Source organism: Phyllobates terribilis, unplaced genomic scaffold (genome assembly GCF_046119375.1).
Source record: "Phyllobates terribilis strain yellow unplaced genomic scaffold, ASM4611937v1 Scaffold_3__8_contigs__length_932513732, whole genome shotgun sequence".
In the NCBI taxonomy this organism is placed as follows: domain Eukaryota; kingdom Metazoa; phylum Chordata; class Amphibia; order Anura; family Dendrobatidae; genus Phyllobates; species Phyllobates terribilis.
The window spans coordinates 646,734,399-646,762,128 of record NW_027362763.1 but is presented as its reverse complement, the minus strand read 5'-3'; the positions used below and the strand labels follow the sequence as shown (position 1 = coordinate 646,762,128).

General features: G+C 48.4%; 1 protein-coding gene across 3 annotated transcripts in view; it reads right to left on the bottom strand.

Annotated features, from left to right (window-relative positions):
- CUL9 (cullin 9) overlaps window positions 1-27,730 on the bottom strand; it is a 171,862-nt gene that overhangs the window by 40,568 nt on the left and 103,564 nt on the right. For all 3 annotated transcript variants that reach the window (XM_073671636.1, XM_073671638.1, XM_073671637.1), the window contains exon 35: window positions 5,148-5,222. In XM_073671636.1, coding sequence (XP_073527737.1) covers window positions 5,148-5,222 — 75 coding nt within the window. The remainder of the gene's footprint in view (window positions 1-5,147; window positions 5,223-27,730) is intronic.

Here is a 27,730-nt window from a genome sequence, read left to right as displayed (position 1 = left end):
CCATGTGACATGAATTAGCCAATGAATCAGGACTTCAGTGTTTTAAAAAGCCACATGGTAGATCCTGTTCCTTTGTCACAATGGTAAAGACAAAAGAGCTGTCTGAGGACATCAGAACTGCTATTATTAGCAAACATAAGACTTCCACAGGGTATAAGGCCACTTCCAAAGACCTTGGTGTCCCAGTTTCAACAGTGCGCAATGTTATTAAGAAGTTTGCCAAGCATGGGACCGTCAAGAACCTCCCTGGATGTGGGGGGGGGGGGATGAAATTGACAAGAGATGTCTTCAAAGGTTGGTGCAAATGGTGGAACAAACACCACATCAAACATCCAAAGACCTGTAGGCCAACGTGGAACAGTCTGAGGTCATGTGTCACGGGTGTGTCAGAAGTGACAGACAGTCGCCCTGCAGTTGGTTGCAGGAGATCTCTTCGTTTGACATTACAGACACCTTCTTAGAGGCTGTCTCTCTAGGAGCCAGCGACTACTTTCCTCTTGCTAATTAACACACTGGCCTGGGTGTATAAATACCTGCTGTCTGCTAGAGGGAGGTGCCGGTGATACACATTACCCCTTGTGAAGGCTCGGAGCAAGTGCATTACTTCATCCTCTCTGGAGCTATGAGGACGGGTGCTCATCTCTCTGAAGTCGACTAAAAGCTAAGCTATCTTCCCTTGTTTGTTCCCCCTTGTTGTCTTTAGTTGTCAGTGGGAATCGACTAGCGCTCATTCCCTAACTTCCCTACCAGGGCCAAAGACCAGGGAAACACAGGGCGAGGTTTGCGTGCGGCGATTGGTAAAGAACCAATATAGGGACGTTAGTGGAGACAGGGTGACACTGGATCAGCCTAGGAGGTCTCCTCTACCCCCTTTCCCTAGAGTCTGGGATCCCTTTCCCCCTTCCCTTCGTGTTTCACTTAGTCTTTCCTACACCTTGCGTGACATCATGGTTTCAACAAGTACCATACGCCGCACACTAAACCAAGCAGAGCTTTATGGGCAAAGGACAAGGAATAAACTATTGCCGAAGAAAAGACAGAAAAAGGAACGACTGACCTTTGCCAAAGAGTACCTTGACAAACCACAATCCTTCTGGGAAAATGTTCTGTGGAGAATTTAGAGCTTTCAGGCAATCCAAAGCAACAGTTTGTTTACAGACAGCGCAATGAAGCTTATAAGGAAAGGAACACCTTACCAACAGTTAAGCATGGTGGAAGATCCATAATGCTGTGGGGTTGCTTTGCTGCATCTGGTACTGGAGGCCTTGACCATATCACAGGAATCATGAAATCAGAGAATTATCAAGAGATTTTTAGAGCCAAATGTCCTACCCAGTGTAAGAAAACTTGGTTTGAGTCGAAGATCATGGGTCCTCCAGCAAGACAATGACCCAAAGCACACATCCAAAAGTACACAGGAATGGTTGAAAAAGAAAAAAATGGACTGTTTTATAATGACCAGCAATGAGTCCTGACCTCAATCCCATTGACAATCTTTGGGGTGAAATGAAATCTGCCATTGGGGAAAAGAACCTGCAAACATTCAAGAGCTCGGACAAACTGCAAAGGATGGTGGGAGAAAACTCCAGCCGAGAAGTGCAAGAAGCTTATAGATGGCTACAAGAAATGTGTGGAGGCCGTCAGCAATGCCAGAGGGTGGGCAACCAAGTATTAATTAGGGGGGCAACCAAGTATTAATTAGGGGGGGAACCAAGTATTAATTATGGGGGAACCAAGTATTAATTATGGGAGAACCAAGTATTAATTGGGGGGGGGACCAAGTATTAATTAGAGGGGTCTTTATTGCTGCACATGATGTTTTATTCTGTTTCTTCTTTGAAATTGCAACATGGAAGTTGAAAAACAATGTTTTATTGTTGTATTACTTTGGACACTAATTAAAAAATCCTGAGGATATAACTTTGGTACATTTCCACTTATTTCTGAAAATATTGTACAGTCTATGAAAAAAATGAAGGGGAGCCCATAATGGTGAGCAGAACTGAATAGCAGTAATATTTGGGGTACACCATGTCAATCTTACTCATGTAGTGTATAGTGGTATTATTTCAGCACGGTATAGCCGTATGATTTGGATACTGCCAGTCATTTTTGGGCACTGTACAGCTGTATGATTTTGGAAGCTTTGTGCGGTGTATGGCAGTATCAGTAATACATTAATCCCTTACTGACATCCTCAGTACATGTACGGCCCAAGTCAGAAGCGGTGTGTGCAGCAGGGTCACGGGGTGAGCTCGCCCCATACCAGTCAGGTAATGGCTGTTTGTACCCACGATTGATAACCTGTTGTCAAAGTCGGATAGTGGCATTTACTGCGTGCCGGGAAGGGGGTGCGTCATTCCATGTGCCCATCGGTACGCCCGTGACATGATCGTGTGGCGCCAATGGGTTGCCATGACAGCCGAGGGTCTCCCTGAAAGCCCCTGTGCCTGTCGTGACAGTATTCTGCTTGTGGCGGGCTTTCATGGAGACCCTGATTTCTGCTATTTGCAGTGATATTGCGGCATCGCAGTATACAGCACAAGCCATCGGACGATTGAAGCTTCAAATACCTTAAGGCGACTAAAATACAGTGAAAAGTAAAAAAAAAAAAAAATGTGAAAAAAATTATATAGAAAAAGTTACAATCACCCCTCTTTTTCCCCCCATTAAAAATAAAGATGATAAAAAAAAATACACACGTGGCATCTCCATGTTTAGAAAAGTCCGATCTATCAAAATATTAAAAGAATTAACCTGATCAGTAAAGACCGGAAACTGAAAAAAATCAAGATCTCCAAAATTACCTTTCTTTGGTCGCTGTAATACCACAAAAAAATGCTGCATCAAGCAATCAAGACGTCACATCCATCCTAAGATGGTATCAATAAAAAGGTCGTCTCGCCCCGAAAAATATAAGCCCTCACACAACCCCTTCGACCGAAAAACGAAAACGTTAAGGGTCTCCAAAAATGGCGACACAACCCAAAAAATATATATACATTCTTTTAAACTTCTGGGGGTCTCAGGAATTTTCTTTGACTAACAGGACTTCGAGAAAACACACAGGAAAGTGAAGAAGAGATAGAGTCATACCTAAACTCTTCAGCCCGGTGTAGACAGAATTACCTTTACCAACGAGATGTATGTATGCTAATGCCAGCACATATGTAGAGATAAGCTGAGACAATTATATTGTTACCATGTGTGGCTATTAACAAGCTATAAAACCCTGACCGATGATGTAATAAAAAACAGATCTGCCCTGATGCTCAAATGTATCAGACGTGGCTCTTCCGTGCACGTATTTGGATTCTACCTCTGTTCTCTTCACACACAGGCTGGACAGACGTCTCTCTGAGATGGTTTAGTGAATCCTGTATTGAGCCGGGAGTTGGACACGAGGACCCCGGAGGTCCCTTGCAACGAGAACATTGTAGGATTCTACTATTGAATTTGGCGCAGGCACAACATCTCAGAACGTCCCACATTACTTGCCGTAATCGGACTGATGAGCAGAATCATACTGCAAGGTCATTTTTACCACAAAATGTACACTGTAAAAACAATTTCCAAAAGATAATGTCAGAATTGCGTTTTTTTTTTTTCCACAATTTCACCGCCCTTGGAATTTTTTTTCCCCATTTTCCAGTACACTATGTGGTAAAATGAATGGTGTCATTCAAAAGTACAACTTGTCTTGCAAAAAAACAAGTGCTTATATGTCTATGTGGACAGAAAAACAAAGTTACGGCTCTGTGAAAAAGGGAAGGGAAAAACCAGGATGCAAAAAAGGAAATTGGCAGAGTAAGGAAGGGGTTAATAGAACTTGTGTGAGACAATTATTTACATTATTATGTATATTCTAGGAAAGCCGGCGGTAAGGTCCTGAGATGTGCCGGTAATCTAAGCTGTACCAGAAACACTAGGTTACGAAGAGGGTTTAATAATGTGATCAGATATTGGAGTAACCAAAACAACATGGCTGGGAAAAGTCAATCCCATGGTCCAGTCCTGTTTACAGGCCTAATAACAGCAGCTGGGTCAGCTCAGCAGGCTGGAGAAAGGCAGAGCTGTTGGTGAGTCTGCTCTACAGAAAGGTGTGCTGGGGCCAAACAGAGGTGTTTGTTTGGTGAACGCGTTTAATACAAGTGTGAGCTGCTGCTGCTGGGAATACGGAGGTTGGTGAACCTGCTGCATTTATGTTGTTTCATTCTGCCTGAAGAAAGGACTGTTTATGTTATCCATTGATACTGAAAAAAGTTCTTTTAGTTTTATGAGTGACAAACTACAGGCTGTTTAGATATAAAACCCTGTGGCGGTGCACATCGAAGTGGCTACCCGAGAGTGTGACCCCCTACAAAAAAGTGAGGTCCCGGGGTGCACTCAGTCACCGACGCCCAGACTACAGGTAAAACAGGCAGCTCGGACAGGTGCTGACTGTACTTAGCTGTAATGTGCCGTAAGCCACTGACATGCAGATTCGCACTCTACACGCTCCTGCGATGTACCGCTACACACTAACAGAAGTGTAACCATGTATTTACCACGCTTCACTGCAATGACGCAGCGTCCACCGGGAAGAAAAGGGCGCTGGCGGCAGAAAATAACTTGCAGGGGCTTTTATACCCTCACGTGGCATTGTGGTGCTGTGACTAAGTGGACGAGCCAAGCCGCAGACGGTTATTTGTCCCCACACAAGGGTGCTTAAAAGAGAAAAATCTGCTCCAGCCTCCGCTTATAACCCGGGAGAAAAGAGTATTAGAATTTAGGGGTTTTGTGTGTAGGGTTGAGCGAGTATGTTCTGTCCGATTATGCTCGGGCCGAGCTCCGAGTATTTATAGCTGCTCGGTGAAAAGGTTGAATCGCTCCTGTGTGATGATTTGCGACTGTTTGACAGCTTTATTACATGGGAGGAATGCGTAGCTGTCAAACAGTCGCAAATCATGCACAAGGGAGCGATTCAACCATATCACCGAGCAGCTGTAAATACTCGGCGCTCGGCCTGAGCATACTCGCCGAAAGGGTTAATAGAACATACTCGCTCAACACTAGTTTTGTGTGTTTGTAGGTGACTGCTCTACTCGGATCTCTGCAGGGTGAATGATGCACGAATGTGGATCCATCAACCTTTGGCTCCCAAGTACCTTTGATTGATGCTGGAATGTGCACCTTTCATTATACTCCTGGAACCTCTTCTCCTGGCGCGCAGCTTTACTGACCTGTCCCAAGAGAAAGCAGATCATTCTCCATCAATATCGCCCTCATCCTCCACCAAAGTCATCATCATTCTCCATTTCATCAATCACCATCAACATCATCCTCCATCATCATTATCAATCATCCTCCACCAATATCGTCCTCATTCTCCACCAATATCATGCATCAATATCATCATAGAGGGCCTATGCTCTTGTGCCCAGTGGACGTTCTGGAGCAGAGCTCCTATCATCCTGACAGTTATATTGCAGATATCCGCATTATCTGAATCCCCCTTTGGTCAGGACTCCTCCGAGGGTGAGAAGCTGCGGCTGAGCCGGTGAACTGACCCGCTGCGCTCCGTGGAGCCTCGGCCTGATGAGTGCCGCTGAGGTGATAGCAGACATGTTTGTGCTCTGATCTGGTGCTGCAGGGGGAAGAGAGGAAGCGTGAAGAGGGCAGATCTGTACAATATTCACCTTAGTTGAGTCTTCAACCTACTCCGGTCGTTCCGCGGTTTGCTGCCCGGCCGTGGCGTTGCCCCCCCAATCTTCCTGCCGGAGGCCCGCCAGGCGGTGAGGAAATCCCTGGATCCTAGAGCCACCGCTCAGGATCGTATCAGAATAAGGAGGTTTGCTTGAGCCAGGTGGGCTACATCCAGGAAAGCAGCTCCATAATCAGCCATGATGAACCCAGCAGTTGAGGGTCGTGAGTGAGCTGAAGGAGGGCTCGCCCCAGTCCATTGGGACACTCAGTCATGTACAAGCTATGGCGTCATAGCCAAGGAAGATGATCTGGAGAATTGCCAGAGACATAATAACATCAGGATGGTCAGGGTAAAGAAGGTGGAACCCTGACAGTTCCACTGAAAATGGTTGCTTGACACCTCTGGCAAAGAGATCTTCACAGTGAAGAGGGCTCATAGGTCTCCATGAGGCCGGGGCCGGTGGGCAGACCCCCACGGCCTTTTTTATTTTTTTTTATTTACGTTAAATGTTTTTAATCGATGTTAAAAACATTGATAGGAAAATGTAACATTCTGGTTAGATTCAATAATAAAAATAAAAAAAGCTGATGATTAAGTTGTTGTTAAACATTAGAATGAAAAGTATCAGAAAGTATCATCAGTTTGATGAATAATGAATATAAACCTCTAGATAAACCAAATATCTATGTATGTGCAAGATGAATGTAAGGAAGAAAGGAGGGCGGAAAGGAGGGCCGAATGGAGGGCGGAAAGGAGGGCCGAATGGAGGGCGGAAAGGAGGGCCGAATGGAGGGCGGAAAGGAGGGCCGAATGGAGGGCGGAAAGGAGGGCCGAATGGAGGGCGGAAAGGAGGGCGGAAAGGAGGGCAGAAAGGAGGGCAGAAAGGAGGGCGGAAAGGAGGGCGGAAAGGAGGGCGGAAAGGAGGGCGGAAAGGAGGGCGGAAAGGAGGGCGGAAAGGAGGGCGGAAAGGAGGGCGGAAAGGAGGGCGGAAAGGAGGGCGGAAAGGAGGGCGGAAAGGAGGGCGGAAAGGAGGGCGGAAAGGAGGGCAGAAAGGAGGGCAGAAAGGAGGGCAGAAAGGAGGGCAGAAAGGAGGGCAGAAAGGAGGGCAGAAAGGAGGACAGAAAGGAGGGCAGAAAGGAGGGCAGAAAGGAGGGCAGAAAGGAGGGCAGAAAGAGAAAGAATGGGGAAGAAAGGGAGATGGGGAGGAACAAAAAATAACCCATGACTTTTTGAAGGCAGCACTTCTGAGGAGACCACATCTACCACAACAACCAGACGGCCAGGTCATTCCCCTCACTGAATAACATCCAACATGTCCACTGCCGATGAATAGCTTCCAGGCGATTGCTATCATTGCAGTCATTTTTCCATTTTCGTAATGCTGTTAACCCCTTCCACCCAAAGTGGAAGTTTTTGTGAATTTCCAGTGACATGGAATTATTGTCTTAACGGCGGTAAGAAAGTGCCTAAAGATATATCCTTCTTTGCCTTTGAGATTGAATTCCGACTAATGGAAAGTCGGCCTATTTGGGGAGAAGGGGTGCGACTACCAGTGAGAAAATGGAATTCCATAACCCTCAAATCAGCGGGCATTCCCACCATGTATGTAACAGAGCGGCTGCACCGCCACAACGCCGGCACAAGTCCGACACCAAGGGGAAGATCCTATGTAGCTGTAGGGTGGGACAACGGTACCATCTAGGTAAAGTCTTGTAGTTTTTCTTCTGAGCATGGCAAGTAATAGGTAATTTGTGGGAATGTCTGAATGCTTTTTGCCAAGCCTCCTCTGAAATTTGACTACACAATTCCTTCACCCAAACCCCAGTAAAGGGTCATTGCACGCGTCCCTTTGTGTTGCTTTGTACGTACAAGATAGAAGTTTAGCACAAGGACCTACGGAGCAAGTTGATCCTTTATACTAGTCAAAAATATATGAGAATTTATAAATGAGCTGGAAATAAGCCAGCCAGGACAGACGCCGACCTGGACAAGAGCCACCAAGTTCTGTAAAGGACGGAAAAGAGCCTGATCCCACGAGAACGTGCGTCAATCTAACACCAGCAGATCTGTCCCAGATTAGGAATGAATCCGCACCTGAAGCGGGGGGGGGGGAATCTGAGTCATCATGGACCTAACCTACGTGATATATATGATGAGATTAAGATTTGCTCTCATGTTTCTCAAAAAGTGCTGTGTAAGTGTTGGTAATTGTTTAGTTTGTACATGTGTGTTGTCACTCCAAGTTAGAGATGTCCCCTTCCAGTTTCCCCCATTGCTTATGCTCCACCGACCTCATTCAGTCCACTGCTCTCAGAACAATGCTCCACCGACCTCATCCAGTCCACTGCTCTCAGAACAATGCTCCACAGACCTCATCCAGTCCACTGCTCTCAGAACAATGCTCCACAGACCTCATCCAGTCCACCGCTCTCAGAACAATGCTCCACCGACCTCATCCAGTCCACTGCTCTCAGAACAATGCTCCACCGACCTCATCCAGTCCACTGCTCTCAGAACAATGCTCCAGACCTCATCCAGTCCACTGCTCTCAGAACAATGCTCCACCGACCTCATCCAGCCCACTGCTCTCAGAACAATGCTCCACAGACCTCATCCAGCCCACTGCTCTCAGAACAATGCTCCACAGACCTCATCCAGCCCACTGCTCTCAGAACAATGCTCCACAGACCTCATCCAGCCCACTGCTCTCAGAACAATGCTCCACAGACCTCATCCAGTCCACTGCTCTCAGAACAATGCTCCACAGACCTCATCCAGTCCACTGCGCTCTGAACAATGCTCCACAGACCTCATCCAGTCCACTGCTCTCAGAACAATGCTCCACAGACCTCATCCAGTCCACTGCGCTCAGAACAATGCTCCACCGACCTCATCCAGTCCACCGCTCTCAGAAGAACGCTCCACAGACCTCATCCAGTCCACCGCTCTCAGAACAACGCTCCACAGACCTCATCCAGTCCACTGCTCTCAGAACAACGCTCCACAGACCTCATCCAGTCCACTGCGCTCAGAACAATGCTCCACAGACCTCATCCAGTCCACTGCTCTCAGAACAATGCTCCACAGACCTCATCCAGTCCACTGCGCTCAGAACAATGCTCCACAGACCTCATCCAGTCCACTGCTCTCAGAACAATGCTCCACAGACCTCATCCAGTCCACTGCTCTCAGAACAATGCTCCACAGACCTCATCCAGTCCACTGCTCTCAGAACAATGCTCCACAGACCTCATCCAGTCCACTGCTCTCAGAACAATGCTCCACAGACCTCATCCAGTCCACTGCTCTCAGAACAATGCTCAACCGACCTCATCCAGTCCACTGCTCTCAGAACAATACTCCACAGACCTCATCCAGTCCACCGCTCTCAGAACAATGCTCCACAGACCTCATTCAGTCCACTGCTCTCAGAAGAATGATCAGATGCTATTTCTTTTAGATCGGGCAAACTAGTACTTCCCTTTATTCTTGGGACGACACAATATTTTAAAATGTATCCTAGGTCTCGACGGTCCCCAAACAAACTTGCTAATAATCTTGTTGAGACGGGAGAAAAAGGTTTGAGGGACGAAGACAGGAACGGTCTGGAATATATAAAATATTAATACGACCAAACCAGGACAATGATTTCAAGTTATTCATTAGATTTTGAGGAGTTTGTTCAATGATGGGGATATAATTTAAATGATACAGATCATCTAAATTCAATGGAATTTGTGTACCACTTATAGGGAAAGTTAGAAATTAGTTGTTGTGTTAGTTCAGCATTGGTTGACTTTACAATTGCTTACATGGCCGAATTCTTCGAATTCCTTTATTGTAGAGCAGGGATGTCCAACTCAAACACACAGGGGTCCAAAATGAAAAACTTGGACAAAGTCACGGGCCAACCAGCATACAGTATAATGGGCCCAGCATAGTCCTCCGTACAGAATAATGGGCCCCACATAGTCCTCCATAGAGTATAATGGGCCCCACATAGTCTTCCATACAGTATAATGGGCCCCACATAGTCCTCCATACAGTATAATGGGCCCCACATAGTCCTCCATACAGTTTAATGGGCCCCACATAGTACTCCATACAGTTTAATGGGCCCCCACATAGTCCTCCGTACAGTTTAATGGGCCCCCACATAGTCCTCCATACAGTTTAATGGGCCCCCACATAGTCCTCCATACAGTATAATGTGCCCCCACATAGTCCTCCATACAGTATAATGTGCCCCCACATAGTCCTCCATACAGTATAATGTGCCCCCACATAGTCCTCCATACAGTATAATGGCCCCACATAGTCCTCCATACAGTATAATGGGCCCCACATAGTCCTCCATACAGTATAATGGGCCCCACATAGTCCTCCATACAGTATAATGGGCCCCACATAGTCCTCCATACAGTATAATGGGCCCCACATAGTCCTCCATACAGTATAATGGGCCCCACATAGTCCTCCATACAGTATAATGGGCCCCACATAGTCCTCCATACAGTATAATGGGCCCCACATAGTCCTCCATACAGTATAATGGGCCCCACATAGTCCTCCATACAGTATAATGGGCCCCACATAGTCCTCCATACAGTATAATGGGCCCCACATAGTCCTCCATACAGTATAATGGGCCCCACATAGTCCTCCATACAGTATAATGGGCCCCACATAGTCCTCCATACAGTATAATGGGCCCCACATAGTCCTCCATACAGTATAATGGGCCCCACATAGTCCTCCATACAGTATAATGGCCCCACATAGTCCTCCATACAGTATAATGGCCCCACATAGTCCTCCATACAGTATAATGGCCCCACATAGTCCTCCATACTGTATAATGGCCCCACATAGTCCTCCATACAGTATAATGGCCCCACATAGTCCTCCATACAGTATAATGGCCCCACATAGATGCCTCAGAAACAGCATTTTTTGATGTCACCCCACAAGTGTCCTATCGGATTAAAGTCCGGGGATTAGGCTGGCTACGCCATCACCTCAATTTTGTTGGGCTGGACCCAAGATTTTGCTTGTTTACTGGTGTGTTTCGCATATCCTCTTCAGTGTAAGGCAACATGACCTCTTCAAGTATTTTTATATATGCAAACTGGTCAATGATCCCTGGTATGCAGTGATAGGTCCGGCACCATAGTAAGAGGAACATGCCCATATCATGATGCTTCCACCATGCTTCACTGTCTGCAGGGTGTACTGTGGCTGAATACAGAGTTTGGAGGTCGTCTGATAAACTGTCTGTGGCCCTTGGACCCAAAAAGAACAACTTTACTTTCATCAGTCCACAAAATGTTTCTCCATTTCTCTTCAGTTGATGTGTTCTTTCGCAAATTGTATCCCCTGCAGTACATATCCTTTTTTACAGTGGGACTTTGCGGGGACTTCTTGGTAAGAGATTAGCTTCACACAGGCGTCTTCTAACTGTCACAGTTCTCACAGATAACTTGAGACTGTCTGTGATCATCCTGGAGCTGATCATTGGCTGAGCCTTTGCCATTCTGGCTATTCTTCCTTCCATTTGAATGGTAGTCTTCCGTTTTCTTCCACGTCTCTCTGGTTTTGCTTTCCATTATAAAGCATTGGAGATCATTTTAGCTGAACAGCCGATAATTGTCTGCACTTCTTAATAGGTTTTACCCTCTCCAATCAACTTTTTAATCAAAGTACGCTTTTCTTCTGAACTATGTCTGGAACGACCCATTTCTCCAATCCCCTCCACGACAGCACACCTGGAGGTAGCCTCCCCATCCTAATTAAGGACAGGAAAACGAGAGGTTAAATAGCCCCTCCCCGCTACCATCCCGTGTTTTCCTGTCCGTATGGGATGAAGAGGTTACCTAGGGTGGCTGTGGCCGGCGAGCAGGGCCCTGTTAAATTTACCTGTGCCGGGCTGCAGGGAGCGATTAGCTCCGGCCTTCCTTCCCTGGCAGCTCCCGTTTCCTCTGGAGCAGGACCTCCTCACTCGCCTGCGCCTACGGGTAAAGCTGAGCGGGGTTGGGGGCCTCCTGTAGCTCCCCAGCTGGAGTCTCCTCTGTCCTCCACGGCAGCGTTCTGCCGCGCATGCAGGATGCGCCGGAAGTTGGGTATTCGGCCTGCGGAACGTCACTTCCGGTTGCGTTCCACCGTGGAAGGCATGGGGCCGTGGCGGGAAATTCAAACTGGAAACCGCAGTTTTTGCCCAGGAATGGAGGATCTTTCACCTGACAGGTGGAAATTTGGGGCTAGATCTCGGTCTCATGTATAAAAGACCCAGATGAGAAGACACCATTAAGGTAGGACAGAATATTCTGCTCCTATGGAGGGAGTTATTTCAAAGCCTGCATCTGCAGAGCCCAGCGCTAACCCGGCCCCAGTAAGTACTTAGGGGCACGGTTGTTCCCCACTCTTTTGAGCAGGATCCCAAATTGTACTTTAAAATCTCCCCTTTCTAATTTTAGGGAGACAAGGATCCTGCACCGAGAGTGGGAGAAAATGCTAGAATTCGCAAATGTGCCATTTGTAGGAAAAAGCTTGCTTCAGGGCATAAGAAACCCCTAAGAAATGTACTAACAGCATTGTGAAGGATGAACAGCCTTCCCTTATGGAAGAAGTCAGGGGAATGGTTCGGCAGGAAATATAATCCTCCCTAGCCTCCTTCATTTTCGCAAGCCAGAGCTGAGGGTCCATCTCCACCGAAAAGTAGAAAGTATACGGTTAGGGATACCTATGATTCAGAAGAATTGGGATCCATGGAGGAACCTGAGGAAGGTGTTCTAATTGAAGAACATGAAGAGGATAAGAAGTATTATTTTCTGCCGAGAATATGGAGGAATTGTTGTTGCAGGTGAGAGACACTATGCAGGTGGAAGAGAAGAAGAAGACCCGTACAGTTCAGGACGAGATGTTTGGGGGTTTGAAATCCAAGAAGAAGTTAGTGTTCCCGATGCATGACAATATTCGGAGTCTGATAATGGATGAATGTGAGTCACCTGAAAAAAGGCTTAGTGTTACGGGAGAAATGAAGGATAGATTCCCTCTGGATGAAAATACGGCTAAACTATGGACGGAAGTTCCGAAAGTGGATGTGCAAGTGAAAAGGGTAGCGAAGAAAACAACCCTTCCTTTTGAAGACTCGTCCCAGCTGAAGGATCCTATGGATAGTCTGCTAAGGAAGACATGGGAAACATCGGCGGCTTCACTGAAGATGAATATCGCTTTGACTTGTGTAGCACATTCCATGTTCCTCTGGCTACAACAGCTAGAGGAACATCCCTGGAAAGGTACTCCTCAGGAGGACCTCCTTGCATCTCTTCCTTTGCTACAGAAGGCCACTGGATTCCTAGCTGATGCCTCAGCAGAGTCGGTCAAGATTGCGGCAAGATCGGCAGCCTTATCTAATTCCACAAGAAGAGCTCCATGGTTGAAGATGTGGAGTGGGGACAACGCATCAAAGTCTAAGCTTTGTTCCATCCCGTTTAAAGGAGAGTATATGTTTGGAGCAGTCTTGGACGAGCTGTTGGAGAAAGCATCCGACAAGAAGAAGTCTCTGCCAGGGCCGAAGGTTTCAAGGAACTTCAGGAAGAGGCCATTTCTTCCCCCTCAGCAGCAACAGCAGCAAGCATTTCAGTATAGAGGCAAGGGTAAAACCGGTTGCTGGAGTTACCCAAAAGGGGGAAGCGGAAAGAATATCTTTCAAAGTTCAAGGCAAGATAGACAATGACGCCAAGAAGGTAGGAGGCAGGATTGCAAGCTTTCTACCACAATGGCAGCTAATATCTTCGTACAGGAAGATCCTGGAGATGGTGGCGGTAGGAGCCGAAATAGACTTTGCTACCCACCCTCTAAGAAGGGTAGAAGTAACGTCCTTACCTTCTGGAAGATTACAAAAGATCCTAATGACAGGTCTTCAGAATCTTCAAAACTCGGGAGTTATATCACCAGTGCCTCACATGGAACAAGGAGAAGGTCATTATTCTTGAGTGTTTCTGTTGAAAAAGGTTTCAGGTTCCTACAGGATAATCCTCAATCTAAAACATCTCAACCAATATGTGAAATACAGAAGGTTCAAGATGGAGTCCATAAGGTCCACGATTCCATTGATTGGGAAAGGATTTGTCATGGCAACAATAGACCTGCAAGAGGCATACTACCATGTGCCAATTCACCCGGCCTACAGGACATTCCTCAGATTTGCCGTAAGTCAGAACCAAAAGGTACTCCATTTTCAATTCAATGTACTCCCCTTCGGAATTTCGTTGGCACCCCGTCTATTTACAAAGAACATGGCAGAGGTGGCAGCTTGTCGAAGAAGGCGGAATATCAGCGTTTTTTTAGTGATGGCTCCCTCAGTTCCAAGTTTGGAGAGAGACCTTCAGATGACCCTCCTGATTCTAGAATCATTGGGATGGCTGATAAATTACAAGAAGTCAGATCTGATTCCCTCCACCAGGAAGACTTTCTTGGGAATTCTCCTGGACTCTCAGCAACAAGCCTCTTTTTTACCAAAAGAGAAATTCAGTTAAGGTCGAAAGTTTATGCACTGAAGAACCGGAGCAGAGTCTCAATAAGATTCGCCATGTCCGTCCTCAGGACCATGACCTCTTCTATTCAATCGGTACCTTGGGCTCAAGCGCATTCAAGGGTCCTTCAAAACTACATCCTTTCCCGTTGGGACAGATCTCCAAGTTCCCTCACCAGCAGGATTCATCTGCCAGAGAAGGTGAAAGCATCTTTAAGGTGGTGGCTCTGTCCAGGAAATCTGGAGAAAGGTTCAACATGAATTCAACTTCCCTTGTTATCGGTCAAAACAGATGCAAGCAAAAGGGGATGGGGAGCAGTAGTCTCCCACGTGGCCTTTCAAGGAGTCTGGTCACAAGAAATTGCAGAACAATCCTCAAACCTAAGAGAGTTGAAAGCGGTGGAAGAAACCCTATGGGCGGCCAATTCTCTACTTCAGGGGGTCGCATGTCAGGGTCTACTCGGACAATATGATAACTGTAGCCCACTTAAGACATTAGGGAAGTACGATAAACAGGAGATTGCAAATGATCTCAGAAAGGATCTTCCACTGGGCGGACCATCACCTACTGTCCTGCACCTGTGGGGCTCCGACAACTATCAGGCAGATCTATTGAGCAGGAAAGACATTCATCCAGAGGAGTGGAGTCTGAACTCAAAGATATTTCAGATGATTGTACAAAAGTGTGGATATCCAGAGGTGGATTTGTTTGCGAACCAGAAAAACGCGAAAGTAAGAGCTTTTTTTTCCTTGGACCCCGAGGATTCAGTAACAGGGATAGATGCATTCACTCACCCTTGGGAAGTCGGACTCGCTTATGCTTTCTCCCCCCGATTCCGTTGATACCAATGACCTTACAAAAAATCAGGTCGGAAGGAGTCAAGACGATTCTAATAGCTCCAATGTGGCCAAGAAGAGCATGGTTCGGAACATTGAGCAGTCTAAAAATGGAGGATCCGTTGATGCTTCCTCAAAATCCACGATCTGCTGCATCAGGGCCCGATCTACCATACGGCCCCTCAAACTATGTCTCTAGCGGCTTGGCTTCTGAGACCGCCCTCTTAAAAGCCAGAGGCTTCTCAGTGGAGGTGATCCATACACTGCAGAACAGTCTGTCTAAAGGATTGAGACCAAGCACACTTAAGGTCCAAGTCTCGGCTTTAAGCTCCTATTTTGATACTGATTTGGCCCAGAACAGATGGATTTAGGAGATTCATGACAGCTGCTTCTCGGATAAATCCAACAAGAGCTAAAATAGTTCCACCTTGGGATCTCAACATAGTTCTTAGAGGCCTAGCTATGCATCCTTTCGAGCAAATAGCCAAGGCATACATATACAAATGGTCTTGGAAAGCAGCATTACTTATAGCTGACTACAGCCAGGAGAGTGGGTGAAATCAAAGCCCTGTCCATCAGAGAACCTTATTGTCCTATTTTGGAGGACAGGACCCATCCTCCAGTTGGAGCCTTCTTTTCTTCCCAAGGTGTCGTCTGATTTTCATATGTCTCAGCCCATAATTCTAAAGTCCTTCTGTCAAAATCCATCAAATAGTAAGGAAGAAGAATTCCACGCATTGGACATAAGAAGGACTATAATCCGCTACTTGAGTCAGACCGAAACTTGGAGGAAGGATCAGAACTTATTTGTTCAATATGGAGGCCACAATAAAGGGAAAACTGCAAAAAATTACGCTAGCGAATTGGATTAAAAAAGCAATTGGTGAAACATACATGGTTCAAGATTTGCCTCCTCTGGAATCCTTGAAAGCTCATTCCTATGTCGGCGTCTTGGGCTGAAAAGGCTAGCGCATCCATCGAGCAGATCTGCAGGGCAGCTACGTGGTCATCCGTTCATACCTTACCTAAGCATTATAGATTAGATGTAATGTCAAATAAAGATTTAGCATTTGGAAGGAAAGTCCTTCAGGCTCTTGTCCCTCCCTAAGATTCATTCTTTGGTACTCCAGGTGTGCTGTCGTGGAGGGGTTTGGAGATAATAGAATTAGACTTACAGGTAATTCGGTTTCTAAGACCCTCCACTACAGCATCGGTAATTCCCGCCCTTTCCTTGTTGATGGAAAAATCCTTAGTGTTAATAAAATATTTAGAGCATTCATACTGTGTGGTCCTTTGAAAACACTGGGGATAGCTGGGAGGGGCTATTTAACCTCTTGTTTTCCTGACTCTAATTAGGATGGAGAGGCTACCTCCAGGTGTGCTGTCGTGGAGGGTCTTAGAAACCGAATTACCGGTAAGTCTAATTCTATTATTTCTCAGGCTTTCAATTTGAAATGCATGTACAACATGTGCTGGCTTCACCATTAAATAAATTAAATAAATAAATTCTTCACAGAATGATTGACCTTCTAATTGAACTCCACACTGCTATTATATTGAACAAACCCTTCGTACAATTAATTATTCAAATACACAGACTCAAAAACCTGCAGATGATGAATGCGGAGTCTGGTGGTTTCTTACAATCTACTGCACCGACTGGTGAATTATGTGACATGTGGTAATATAATTTACTAGCTATTGAACCCGTTCTACACCCGGGTGGCGAGCAATTGGTATATGGTCACCCATGCTGGTATGTGCTGCCCCCATCCTGTCCCCACCATCCTATCCTGGTATGCGTGGCACCCCTCACCCCCAATCCTGGTATGCGTGGCACCCCTCACCCCCAATCCCGGTATGAGTGGCACCCCTCATCCCTATCCTGGTATGCATGGTACCCCATCCCTCATCCGAATCCTGGTATGCATGGCACTCCTCATCCGACTCCTGGTATGCATGGCACCCCTCATCCCCAATCCCAGTATGCGTGGCACCCCTCACCCCCAATCCCAGTATGTGTGGCACCCCTCACCCCCAATCCCAGTATGCGTGGCACCCCTCACCCCCAATCCCAGTATGCGTGGCACCCCTCACCCCCAATCCTGGTATGAGTGGCACCCCTCATCCCTATCCTGGTATGCATGGTACCCCATCCCTCATCCGAATCCTGGAATGCATGGCACTCCTCATCCGACTCCTGGTATGCATGGCACCCCTCATCCCCAATCCCAGTATGCGTGGCACCCCTCACCCCCAATCCCGGTATGCGTGGCACCCCTCACCCCCAATCCCGGTATGCGTGGCACCCCTCACCCCCCAATCCTGGTATGCGTGGCACCCCTCATCCCTATCCTTGTATGCGTGGCACCCCATCCCTCATCCCTATCCTGGTATGTGTGGTACCCCTCACCCCCCCAATCCTGGTATATGCATGGTCCCCTCACCCACCAATCCTGGTATGTGTGGTACCCCTCACCCCACAATCATGGTATGCACGGTCCCCTCACCCCACAATCCTGGTGTATGCACGGTCCCCTCACCCCACAATCCTGGTGTATGCACGGTCCCCTCACCCCACAATCCTGGTGTATGCACGGTCCCCACACCCCACAATCCTGGTGTATGCACGGTCCCCTCACCCCACAATCCTGGTGTATGCACGGTCCCCACACCCCACAATCCTGGTGTATGCACGGTCCCCTCACCCCACAATCCTGGTGTATGCACGGTCCCCTCACCCCACAATCCTGGTGTATGCACGGTCCCCTCACCCCACAATCCTGGTGTATGCACGGTCCCCTCACCCCACAATCCTGGTGTATGCACGGTCCCCTCACCCCACAATCCTGGTGTATGCACGGTCCCCTCACCCCACAATCCTGGTGTATGCACGGTCCCCTCACCCCACAATTCTGGTGTATGCACGGTCCCCTCACCCCACAATCCTGGTGTATGCACGGTCCCCTCACCCCACAATCCTGGTGTATGCACGGTCCCCTCACCCCACAATCCTGGTGTATGCACGGTCCCCTCACCCCACAATCCTGGTGTATGCACGGTCCCCTCACCCCACAATCCTGGTGTATGCATGGTCCCCTCACCCCACAATCCTGGTATATGCACGGTCCCCTCACCCCACAATCCTGGTATATGCATGGTCCCCTCATCCCACCAATCCTGGTATATGCATGGTGCCCTCACCCCACAATCCTGGTATGCATGGTCCCCTCATCCCACTATCCTGATATATATGCATGGTCCCCTCACCCCACAATCTAGGTATGTGTGGCCCCCTCATCCCTTTCACGCTGTACACACATACAAAAAAATTAAAACAGTTATACTCACCTTTCTTCTCTGTGCTCCAGCGCTGCTGCGTCCTCTTCTGCCGGGAGAGGAGTGCGGCGCCGGAGCACCTCGCTGTCCGGCGCCATTTTGCTGAAGATGAAGACACATTTACAGTGTATCTTCAGTAAAATGGCGCCGGATAGCGCTATGCCCACTCCTGCCCCGTTCTCCGGCGAAGAGAGGAGCCGCGGCAACGCTCCTCCCGGTCAGGTAAATATGGCGCCGGAGATCGCGGTATGCGTTCAGTGTCTACACATACCGTGATCTCCGGCGCCATATACTCCTCTTACCTGTAACGGCTCCATGCTTTCTTCTGTCTGGAACCGGACTGCGCGTCACACATGCGCCGTCTATAGAGGCTTCAGACAGAGGGACGCATCCCCCGTTATATTATAGATACCAAAACAGAGATTAATCTGGTTAGTCATATTGGACGGCTAGTATTTCGAACATTACTGTATGTTATAGGGGGAAATAAGATGGTCATTGGGTTTGAAACAGAGGACAGGTCATCTGCGTGTAGAGCTAGTTTATGGTGATGTGAACCTATAGTAACTCCACTAATATCTGGATTTTTACAGTCCGTAATGCTTAATGTTCCATTACCAGGTGATAAGGGACACCCTCGCCTCGTCCCAGTTTCCCAGAACTCTCGCTTTAGGATCAGTGTATAAGGGTAGGCCGCTCTTCTAGAATGTCATTGAGATCTCGTTTTTTTACAAATGAAATGAACAATTCTTTATTTGCATGATCACGTTCTTCTCAGCCCTTAATGAAGCCCACCTCATTGCTCCTAACATTGAAGGGCGGGGGGGGGGTAGTGGGAGAGCCGTGTTGCAATCATATTAGAGAATATTTTGACATCTACATTAATTAATGATATTGGATGTAAATTAGGGCAGGCATTTGGTTCTTCTCCGGGCTTTGATAAAACCGTTGTGTGAGCCTCAAGTGCTTTGGGGGCAAAGGGGGGTCTTCTGAGATATTACTGAACACCTTTGTATAGTGGAAATAACTGGGGTGAAAACATTTTCTAAAGTCTATGATTGAATCCATCTGGCCGAGGCTCTTCCCGATAGGGAATGATTTGATGGCCTCGCCCAGCTCTTTGTCCAGCACCTCCTGCTCAGGCGTCCGTCAGGAGAACATTAGGTGGCGTGTCGTGCTATTGTCCATGAATATTATATGGCGAGCTGTAATAGCACGAAAAGCTTCAGCCATGTCAGTGGGGTTATGAATTTCTGGCCCGCGTGCCCCTTTTAATTTGTGCACATATGTCCACTGCATGACGTCTATGTAACCTGAGCGACAACATCTATCTGTAAATTTGTACAAGTACCTTCAAACATATACAAAATACCAAGATCGACTGTGATCTATAAAAGACCTTAGACCCTTTCTAGAGTTAAAGAGGTTCTCCAGGGGGATAAAAAATTATTCTATTTGCCAAGCCTTCATAAACAATAAAGATAACATGAACTGGACTGTTTGCTCCCAGCAGACAAGGAGATATTATCAAGGGGCTGGCTGCTACTAGAAGCCGGGAGCAGGCCACGCTCCTTCACATCAGACTGCAGACAAGGAGACATTATCAGGGGGCTGGCTGCTACTAGAAGCCGGGAGCAGGCCACGCTCCATCACATCAGACTGCAGACAAGGAGACATTATCAGGGGACTGGCTGCTACTAGAAGCCGGGAGCAGGCCACGCTCCATTACATCAGACTGCAGACAAGGAGACATTATCAGGGGACTGGCTGCTACTAGAAGCCGGGAGCAGGCCACGCTCCATCACATCAGACTGCAGACAAGGAGACATTATCAGGGGGCTGGCTGCTACTAGAAGCCGGGAGCAGGCCACACTCCTTCACATCAGACTGCAGACAAGGAGACATTATCAGGGGACTGGCTGCTACTAGAAGCCGGGAGCAGGCCACGCTCCTTCACATCAGACTGCAGACAAGGAGACATTATCAGGGGACTGGCTGCTACTAGAAGCCGGGAGCAGGCCACGCTCCTTCACATCAGACTGCAGACAAGGAGACATTATCAGGGGGCTGGCTGCTACTAGAAGCCGGGAGCAGGCCACACTCCTTCACATCAGACTGCAGACAAGGAGACATTATCAGGGGACTGGATGCTACTAGAAGCCTGGAGCAGGCCACGCTCCTTCACATCAGACTGCAGACAAGGAGACATTATCAGGGGACTGGCTGCTACTAGAAGCCGGGAGCAGGCCACGCTCCTTCACATCAGACTGCAGACAAGGAGACATTATCAGGGGACTGGCTGCTACTAGAAGCCTGGAGCAGGCCACGCTCCCTCACAATGCAGTGAAGGAGACATTATCAGGGGACTGGCTGCTACTAGAAACTGGGAGCTGACCACGCTCCCTCACCTCGGACTGCAGACAAGGAAATATCAGTGGGCTGGCTGTAACTAGAAATCAGGAGCAGGCCTAGCCCCCTCACCTCAGACTGCAGACCAGGAGATATTATCAGGTGGCTGGCTGCTACTAGAAGCCGGGAGCAGGCCATTCTCCATCACATCAGACTGCAGACAAGGAGACATTATCAGGGGACTGGCTGCTACTAGAAGCCGGGAGCAGGCTACGCTCCCTCACATCAGACTGCAGACAAGGAGACATTATCAGGGGGCTGGCTGCTACTAGAAGCCGAGAGCATGCCACGCTCCTTCACATCAGACTGCAGACAAGGAGACATTATCAGGGGACTGGCTGCTACTAGAAGCCGAGAGCAGGCCACGCTCCTTCACATCAGACTGCAGACAAGGAGACATTATCAGGGGACTGACTGCTACTAGAAGCCGGGAGCAGGCCACGCTCCTTCACATCAGACTGCAGACAAGGAGACATTATCAGGGGGCTGACTGCTACTAGAAGCCGAGAGCATGCCACGCTCCTTCACATCAGACTGCAGACAAGGAGACGTTATCAGGGGGCTGACTGCTACTAGAAGCTGAGAGCAGGCCACGCTCCTTCACATCAGACTGCAGACAAGGAGACATTGTCAGGGGACTGGCTGCTACTAGAAGCCGAGAGCAGGCCACGCTCCTTCACATCAGACTGCAGACAAGGAGACATTATCAGGGGACTGGCTGCTACTAGAAGCCGGGAGCAGGCCACGCTCCTTCACATCAGACTGCAGACAAGTGTCAGGGTAAAAAAGAATGTATATATATTTTCTCTACTTTTATACACTTTGCTTATGTACTAACCACCATTTTGTGTCTTATAACAATAAGCTTTCCTTGCTACGTATTACTCAAATCGAAACTTAAACTAAGACAGTTCCAGTGTTGCCAAGACTTATTTCAGAGAAACGAAACAAGATTATAAGCTGACGGCTGCAATATCTGCCCAGAGACTGAGATAAGGAGATGTGGACCAATCAGGAGTGGTCAGACACTGGACTTTCATGGCTTACCCGCTCCGGACAACCTCTTTCCCCTCCCATTATGTAGTGTATTTAGGTTTGTGTATGTAGGAATAAACACAGAACATTGCTGAGAACGTTGTCTGTAGTAGTCTTTTGAGCGTGCTCCGAGTTTGAACCAGCTTGTTGTCTGACTCATTCTTTGAATGGTTGACCCATGCTCATAGCCTTAATTTGGAGTGACTGGAGGACGAGTGGAATGTCATCACGACCCCCACAAATGGCGCTCAACGTGCGGCGTGGCTAGCGGTACGCCGCCCTGCCGGACCCATATTGCTGATTTCCCTGGTGGTGACCGCGGTGGCTGAATCTGAGGCCTGATCAACCTCCATCGAACACGGTAAGTTGAGATGTATTTTATATGTCTCACTTGCCTGTGTGTCAGCCGCAGCGGTTCCTGTTGGGTTGTCAGGTTGGATCTGGGTGGGTGACCGGTCGAGTGGTGAGACCTCAGGCGTCCCGCACCACGTCCTGAACCAGCAAGTGTTAAAACGAGTGACGTCGCATGCCTGCGCGTGCTCGTGTGAACACCATCTCCTCCTCCTCCGGTCACTGAACTCTCTTTAGATAGCTGCCTCCCGTAACGGATAGTCGAGGTTTCAAAGCATTCCTGAATTGTAGTGTAAGGGAGAAAGAATCTGTGACGAATTGAGGTGTACTCTTCGTCTTATACAGAGAAACCTCATAAGGAGGTGTTGTGCTGTCAGGATCTGTGACGAATTGAGGTGTACTCTTCGTCTTATACAGAGAAACCTCATAAGGAGGGGTTCTGCTGTCAGGATCTGTGACGAATTGAGGTGTACTCTTCGTCTTATACAGAGAAACCTCATAAGGAGGGGTTCTGCTGTCAGGATCTGTGACGAATTGAGGTGTACTCTTCGTCTTATACAGAGAAACCTCATAAGGAGGGGTTCTGCTGTCAGGATCTGTGACGAATTGAGGTGTACTCTTCGTCTTATACAGAGAAACCTCATAAGGAGGGGTTCTGCTGTCAATCAGGGTGCCGTGGTGAGTCGTACTGTAAAGTCGTCATTCAAGGTTAGGAAAAAGGGATAGATGAGGGGTCTCTCTGTCTTATCAGTGTATTGAGGAGTACTCTACACTGACGGGTGGAGACCTGTAGACTGCACCAGTGATCTGAGTCGCGACAGATCATTGCATTCTATAAGAAAATGTTGCGTATATTCAAATTTGAAAGATCTCGTAAGTTGCGGAATGCTGCTGTGGGAGTTAAGCCAATTAGTGGAGTTACGGGAAGGCAAGAAGAATGTTAGGAATTTGTATAACATGATAAGCTTATCCAGTACAGGCAGGCTTTAACTTTCAGTGTAGAAAGAATGTGTTACACAGAAATTGGGAAAGCTGGGTGAGGACTTCTGCACCAGGCTCAAGCACATCTTAGAGTAGCGAGTGATTTGAAGTCTGAAGGCTGGAAAGAAGTAGATGGTGTGGGGGGGACAGAGAATGCCGAGCCTTTGTTCGGATACATGAAAGCTGCAGACTGTGATTTGTTATGTGCCCCCAAAATGGCCGTTGCACCTTTGATGCCTGTCACTACACCGAGCCCTCAGCCACGGCCCAATAATGGTGCCAACAACAAATTACCGGAGGGGTGGACGTGTCAGGTGTGTGGAGAGCAAAACCCACCCTGGGCGGAGTTCTGCTGTGTCTCTGGGGCGGGCCGCCCATGGCACGATGCCCAGCCTGCCTCCAAGAACACTCCCACTCCACCTCCTCCCTCCAACGGCCATCTTACTACACCTTTTCCTGCCTCCAAGAACATTCCCACTCCCACTCTAACTCCTCCCTCCCACGGCCATCTTGCTACACCTCTTACTTGTTGTGGGAGGCCCGGAAAGCCCCAATCCGGCCTATATTCACTACTAGATCCGTCCGGTGCATAATCACCAGCCACCAGCACAGGTGGAAAAGCCCGCAATCCCAGAGCACCCATCTGAAACTAATGTGACACCCTCTGCTCCAGTCCACGATGCTGAGACGCTTCCCCTGTTTCCTATGGGAGTCACCCACAACCCTGGGGATATCCTCCTCAACTCCCCAGAATTTCAGGCCAGACTGCTCTCCCTCCGCCAACATACTGTTACTCAAGACGATACGGAGCCAGATGAGGGATGGGCTCAAGATACTCCAGCCCCCCCTCCTTTACCCCATACGTCTCCTATGGCATCCTCCACCCCACATCCATTACCCGTACTCCGGCCCTTGCTCCAAGCAACTGCTGAAAGAACACCACCCCCCAGCCTCTCAGAAGTTTGGGACCCCTGCCGCTCCCGTAATCTAGTAGACCCATCAGGACGCCCTGTCACTCTGTCAATAGGCTATGGTGACATCCTTACACATCGGGTGGGGGCCATAGTCAACCCTGCAAACACCTGTATGAGCCATGTTGGAGGATTGGCTCGCAAAATTTCCCTTGCTGCTGGTTCTACTCTGGCTGCAGAATGCCAGGCTCACTTAGCCGAAAACGGAGAGCTTTCACAAGGCCAGACCTTAGTCACCCGTGCGGGTAGACTGCCCGCTGATGTCATCATACATGCAGTGGGTCCTATTTATGACTCCCGGAACCCTGAAGAGTCACGTTCCACTCTCGCATCTACCATCCGTTCAGTACTCCTTCATGCAGGAAAATTGAGTCATCAGGATATGCCCAGACGCACTTTAGCGATACCACTCATATCTTCTGGAATTTTCGGCTACCCACTCGGGCCGTGCATGAAGGAACACGTACTGGCCCTCAAGGAAGGCATAGAGACCCTCCCTCATGGATTGGACTCGATACGCATTGTCTGTGTCCGTAGTCCAGCAGTTCATGTTGCTATGCCTTTGGCCCTTGAGCTACTAGTGGCAACCTCCTCCCCGACACCGATTCCCAATGCGGTTCTGTTGCCTGAAGAATCCTCCCTAGCGGCCACCCCAAATACCACCAAGGAACAAGCGACGCTGCCCGGTCCTCAACAAGTTCCTGGACCTTTAGGGATGATTAAATATCAACCCTTTACCCCAGTACAAGTAGACACTCTGGTCTCAAAGCTTCCTGATCCCGATAAATCTCCCATGCAGTATGCTAGACGCTTGGACACAACCAGAGCCATTTATGGTGCAACCTGGGCTGATTTGGCAGGTATCACATCTGTGAAGGCCAAGGAATATTTCTTGCCTACTATCGAAAAGGCCATGGATTCCACAAAAGCAGGATCTCTTAGTACGTATGAATCCGGCCTAGAATACATGAAACAGTTAAAGGCCTGGGCTCAGGATCGCTTGTCAGATCAAGCTGGGTCTGTACAAGATGTTCAACAAGACCCTGATGAATCTGTGGAAAGATATGCTGTAAGACTCAGCATGCATTTTGAGGATCTCGGATACAGTCCTCACGTCAAGACACAGGCCGCCCTGTTTGTTCAGGCCCTAGTAGATGGCCTACAACACGCTCTCAGAGATGAAGTCCTGAGAGTACGGCCCGAGATTCGTTCTTCTTCTTTCAACGACGCGGTGGACATCGTTAAAGCTTTCCAAAAATCAATGCTAAAAATGAAAAAGGATACTAAGCCAAAGAAGAAAACCGCTCCTGCCATGGTATATTATGCTCAAGAAAGCTACCCACCCCCTGGCAACCAACATGGAATCAAGTGGGTAATGGTTAAAGGCACAGGTGATAATACTCCTCCCACATATAGAAAACAAGACAGAAGAGATGACAAGGGACCATCTAGAAACAGAAGACAATCTCGTGATTCTGAAGGACGAATGTTGTGTTGGGAGTGTGGTAGCCTTGACCACATCCTCAGAGACTGTCCAACCCGCAGACAGTACCATGACCGGTCGTTCCGTGACGGTCCACACAACCATGGACCTTCCCGTGCCACGCCAATGACGGCTCGGTCAACCAGTGTCCACTTTCCCGGCTACGCATCTCACGGCCGCCTGTGGGACTGTCACTTTACAGGTGGACCATCAACCACTGGAGTTCCTGGTGGACACTGGGGCGGCCACATCTGTCATTTCCTCTGCACAGCTCCCTCCTTCTGTATCCCTATCACCGGATACCCTCACCTGTGTTGGGGTGGAAGGCCAACATATTTCCTCTCCACTCACAGTCCCTGTGTCTGCAGGACCGTTCACCGGAGTACTCACAAGATTCTTGGTCTCTGAAACTTGCCCTGTCAACCTGTTGCGAGCCGATCTCTTAGAGCGGATGAAGGCAACAATTACCTTCGGAAACCATGGTATGGAGCTTCTTTTGCGGGACCCTCATTCCGAACAAGGGACTGAAGACCGCTGTGTTCTTAAAGCCTTCCCTCTCATGATGATGACCATACAACCTCACACTCTTCTTGATACCTCACAGTTCCCTCACTCTCTGTGGTCCAGTGGGCCAGAGGACGTCGGCCTCCTGCAGGTTCCCCCGGTCCGAGTACACCTCAAGCCTGGACACAGGTACCCACGGTTGCACAATACCCCCTCAAGGCTGCACAAGAACAAAGCTTGGGTACCCAAATCGCTTCCCTCCTGGAATCAGGAGTCCTTGTCAGATGTGTATCTCCATGCAATACACCCCTCTTTCCTGTAAAAAAGAAAACCGTTCCGGGAGAGTCTCCAAGATACCAGTTGGTTCAGGATCTCAGAGCCGTCAATGCAGCTACCATTTTAGAAACTCCAGTGGTACCTAACCCAAACACCCTCTTGTCTCAGCTGCCTCCAACGGCCACTTTGTTTACGGTGTTAGATCTGGCCAACGCCTTCTTCAGTATACCCTTACATGAAGATTCGTGGTTTCTTTCTGCCTTCACCTTTCAAGGAGCACAGCTTACATGGACCAGGACTCCGCAAAGAGCCCAGAACTCTCCTAACCAATTCACTCATTCTATGAAGTCTATTCTGGAGCCATGGGTTCAAGAGAACCCTCAGGTCACCCTTCTACAGTATGTGGATGATCTTTTACTCTGTGGCACTGAAGAAAATTTGCCAGAGATGTCAGCATCCCTTCTCTGGTTTCTTCACTCAGCTAACTGTAAAGTCTCGAAAGGCGAAGTCCAATGGTGTCTGCCCAAGGTCATTTTCCTCGGACATTGTATATCACAAGGTGCTAGACATCTGACTGAAGAAAGAAAACAAGCCATCATGGATATCACCTTCCCAACCACCTATTCCGCTATGCAGACTTTCCTTGGCCTCATCACTTACTGCAGGCAATGGATCCCTGATGCCTCAAAGCTCATGCAACCTCTGTAAGACTGTCTCAAGAATGAAGGCTCAGTTTGGCTTCATGCTGAAGATCCACGTGTTTCTCATCAACACAGACTATGTTTTGACCGCCTTAAACAGGCTGTTGTCTCTGCCCCGGCCTTGGGCTTACCAGACTATACTCAGCCATTTCACCTTTTTGTCTCGGAATCGGAAGGTCATGCCTCTGGAGTTCTAGCACAACGCTATGATCTTAAGTATCGGCCTTTGGGCTACTACTCAGCCCGCCTGGACCCTGTCGCCCGAACTGCCCCCACGTGCCTTAAGGCGGTCCACGCTGCTCACATCCTCCTTGACAAGTCAGCTGATATCATCCTTGGACATGATCTAGTTATACAGGCCTGCCATGATCTCTCAGCTGTTCTGCAACAAACATCTCCGAAACATCTAACCAACCAAAGACACCTGCGGCTGCAGTGTTCCCTATTGTTGCCCTCCAATATAACATTTACCAGATGTCTGACTATCAATCCTGCCACTTTGCTTCCACCTTCTAGGGGGGAAGGTGAAGAGGGTGAAGGTCCATTGGTGGAACCTCATGATTGTATAAAAATTTTGCAGGAAGAGACTTCTGCTCCAGAGAATATGGTGGCACATCCGCTCGC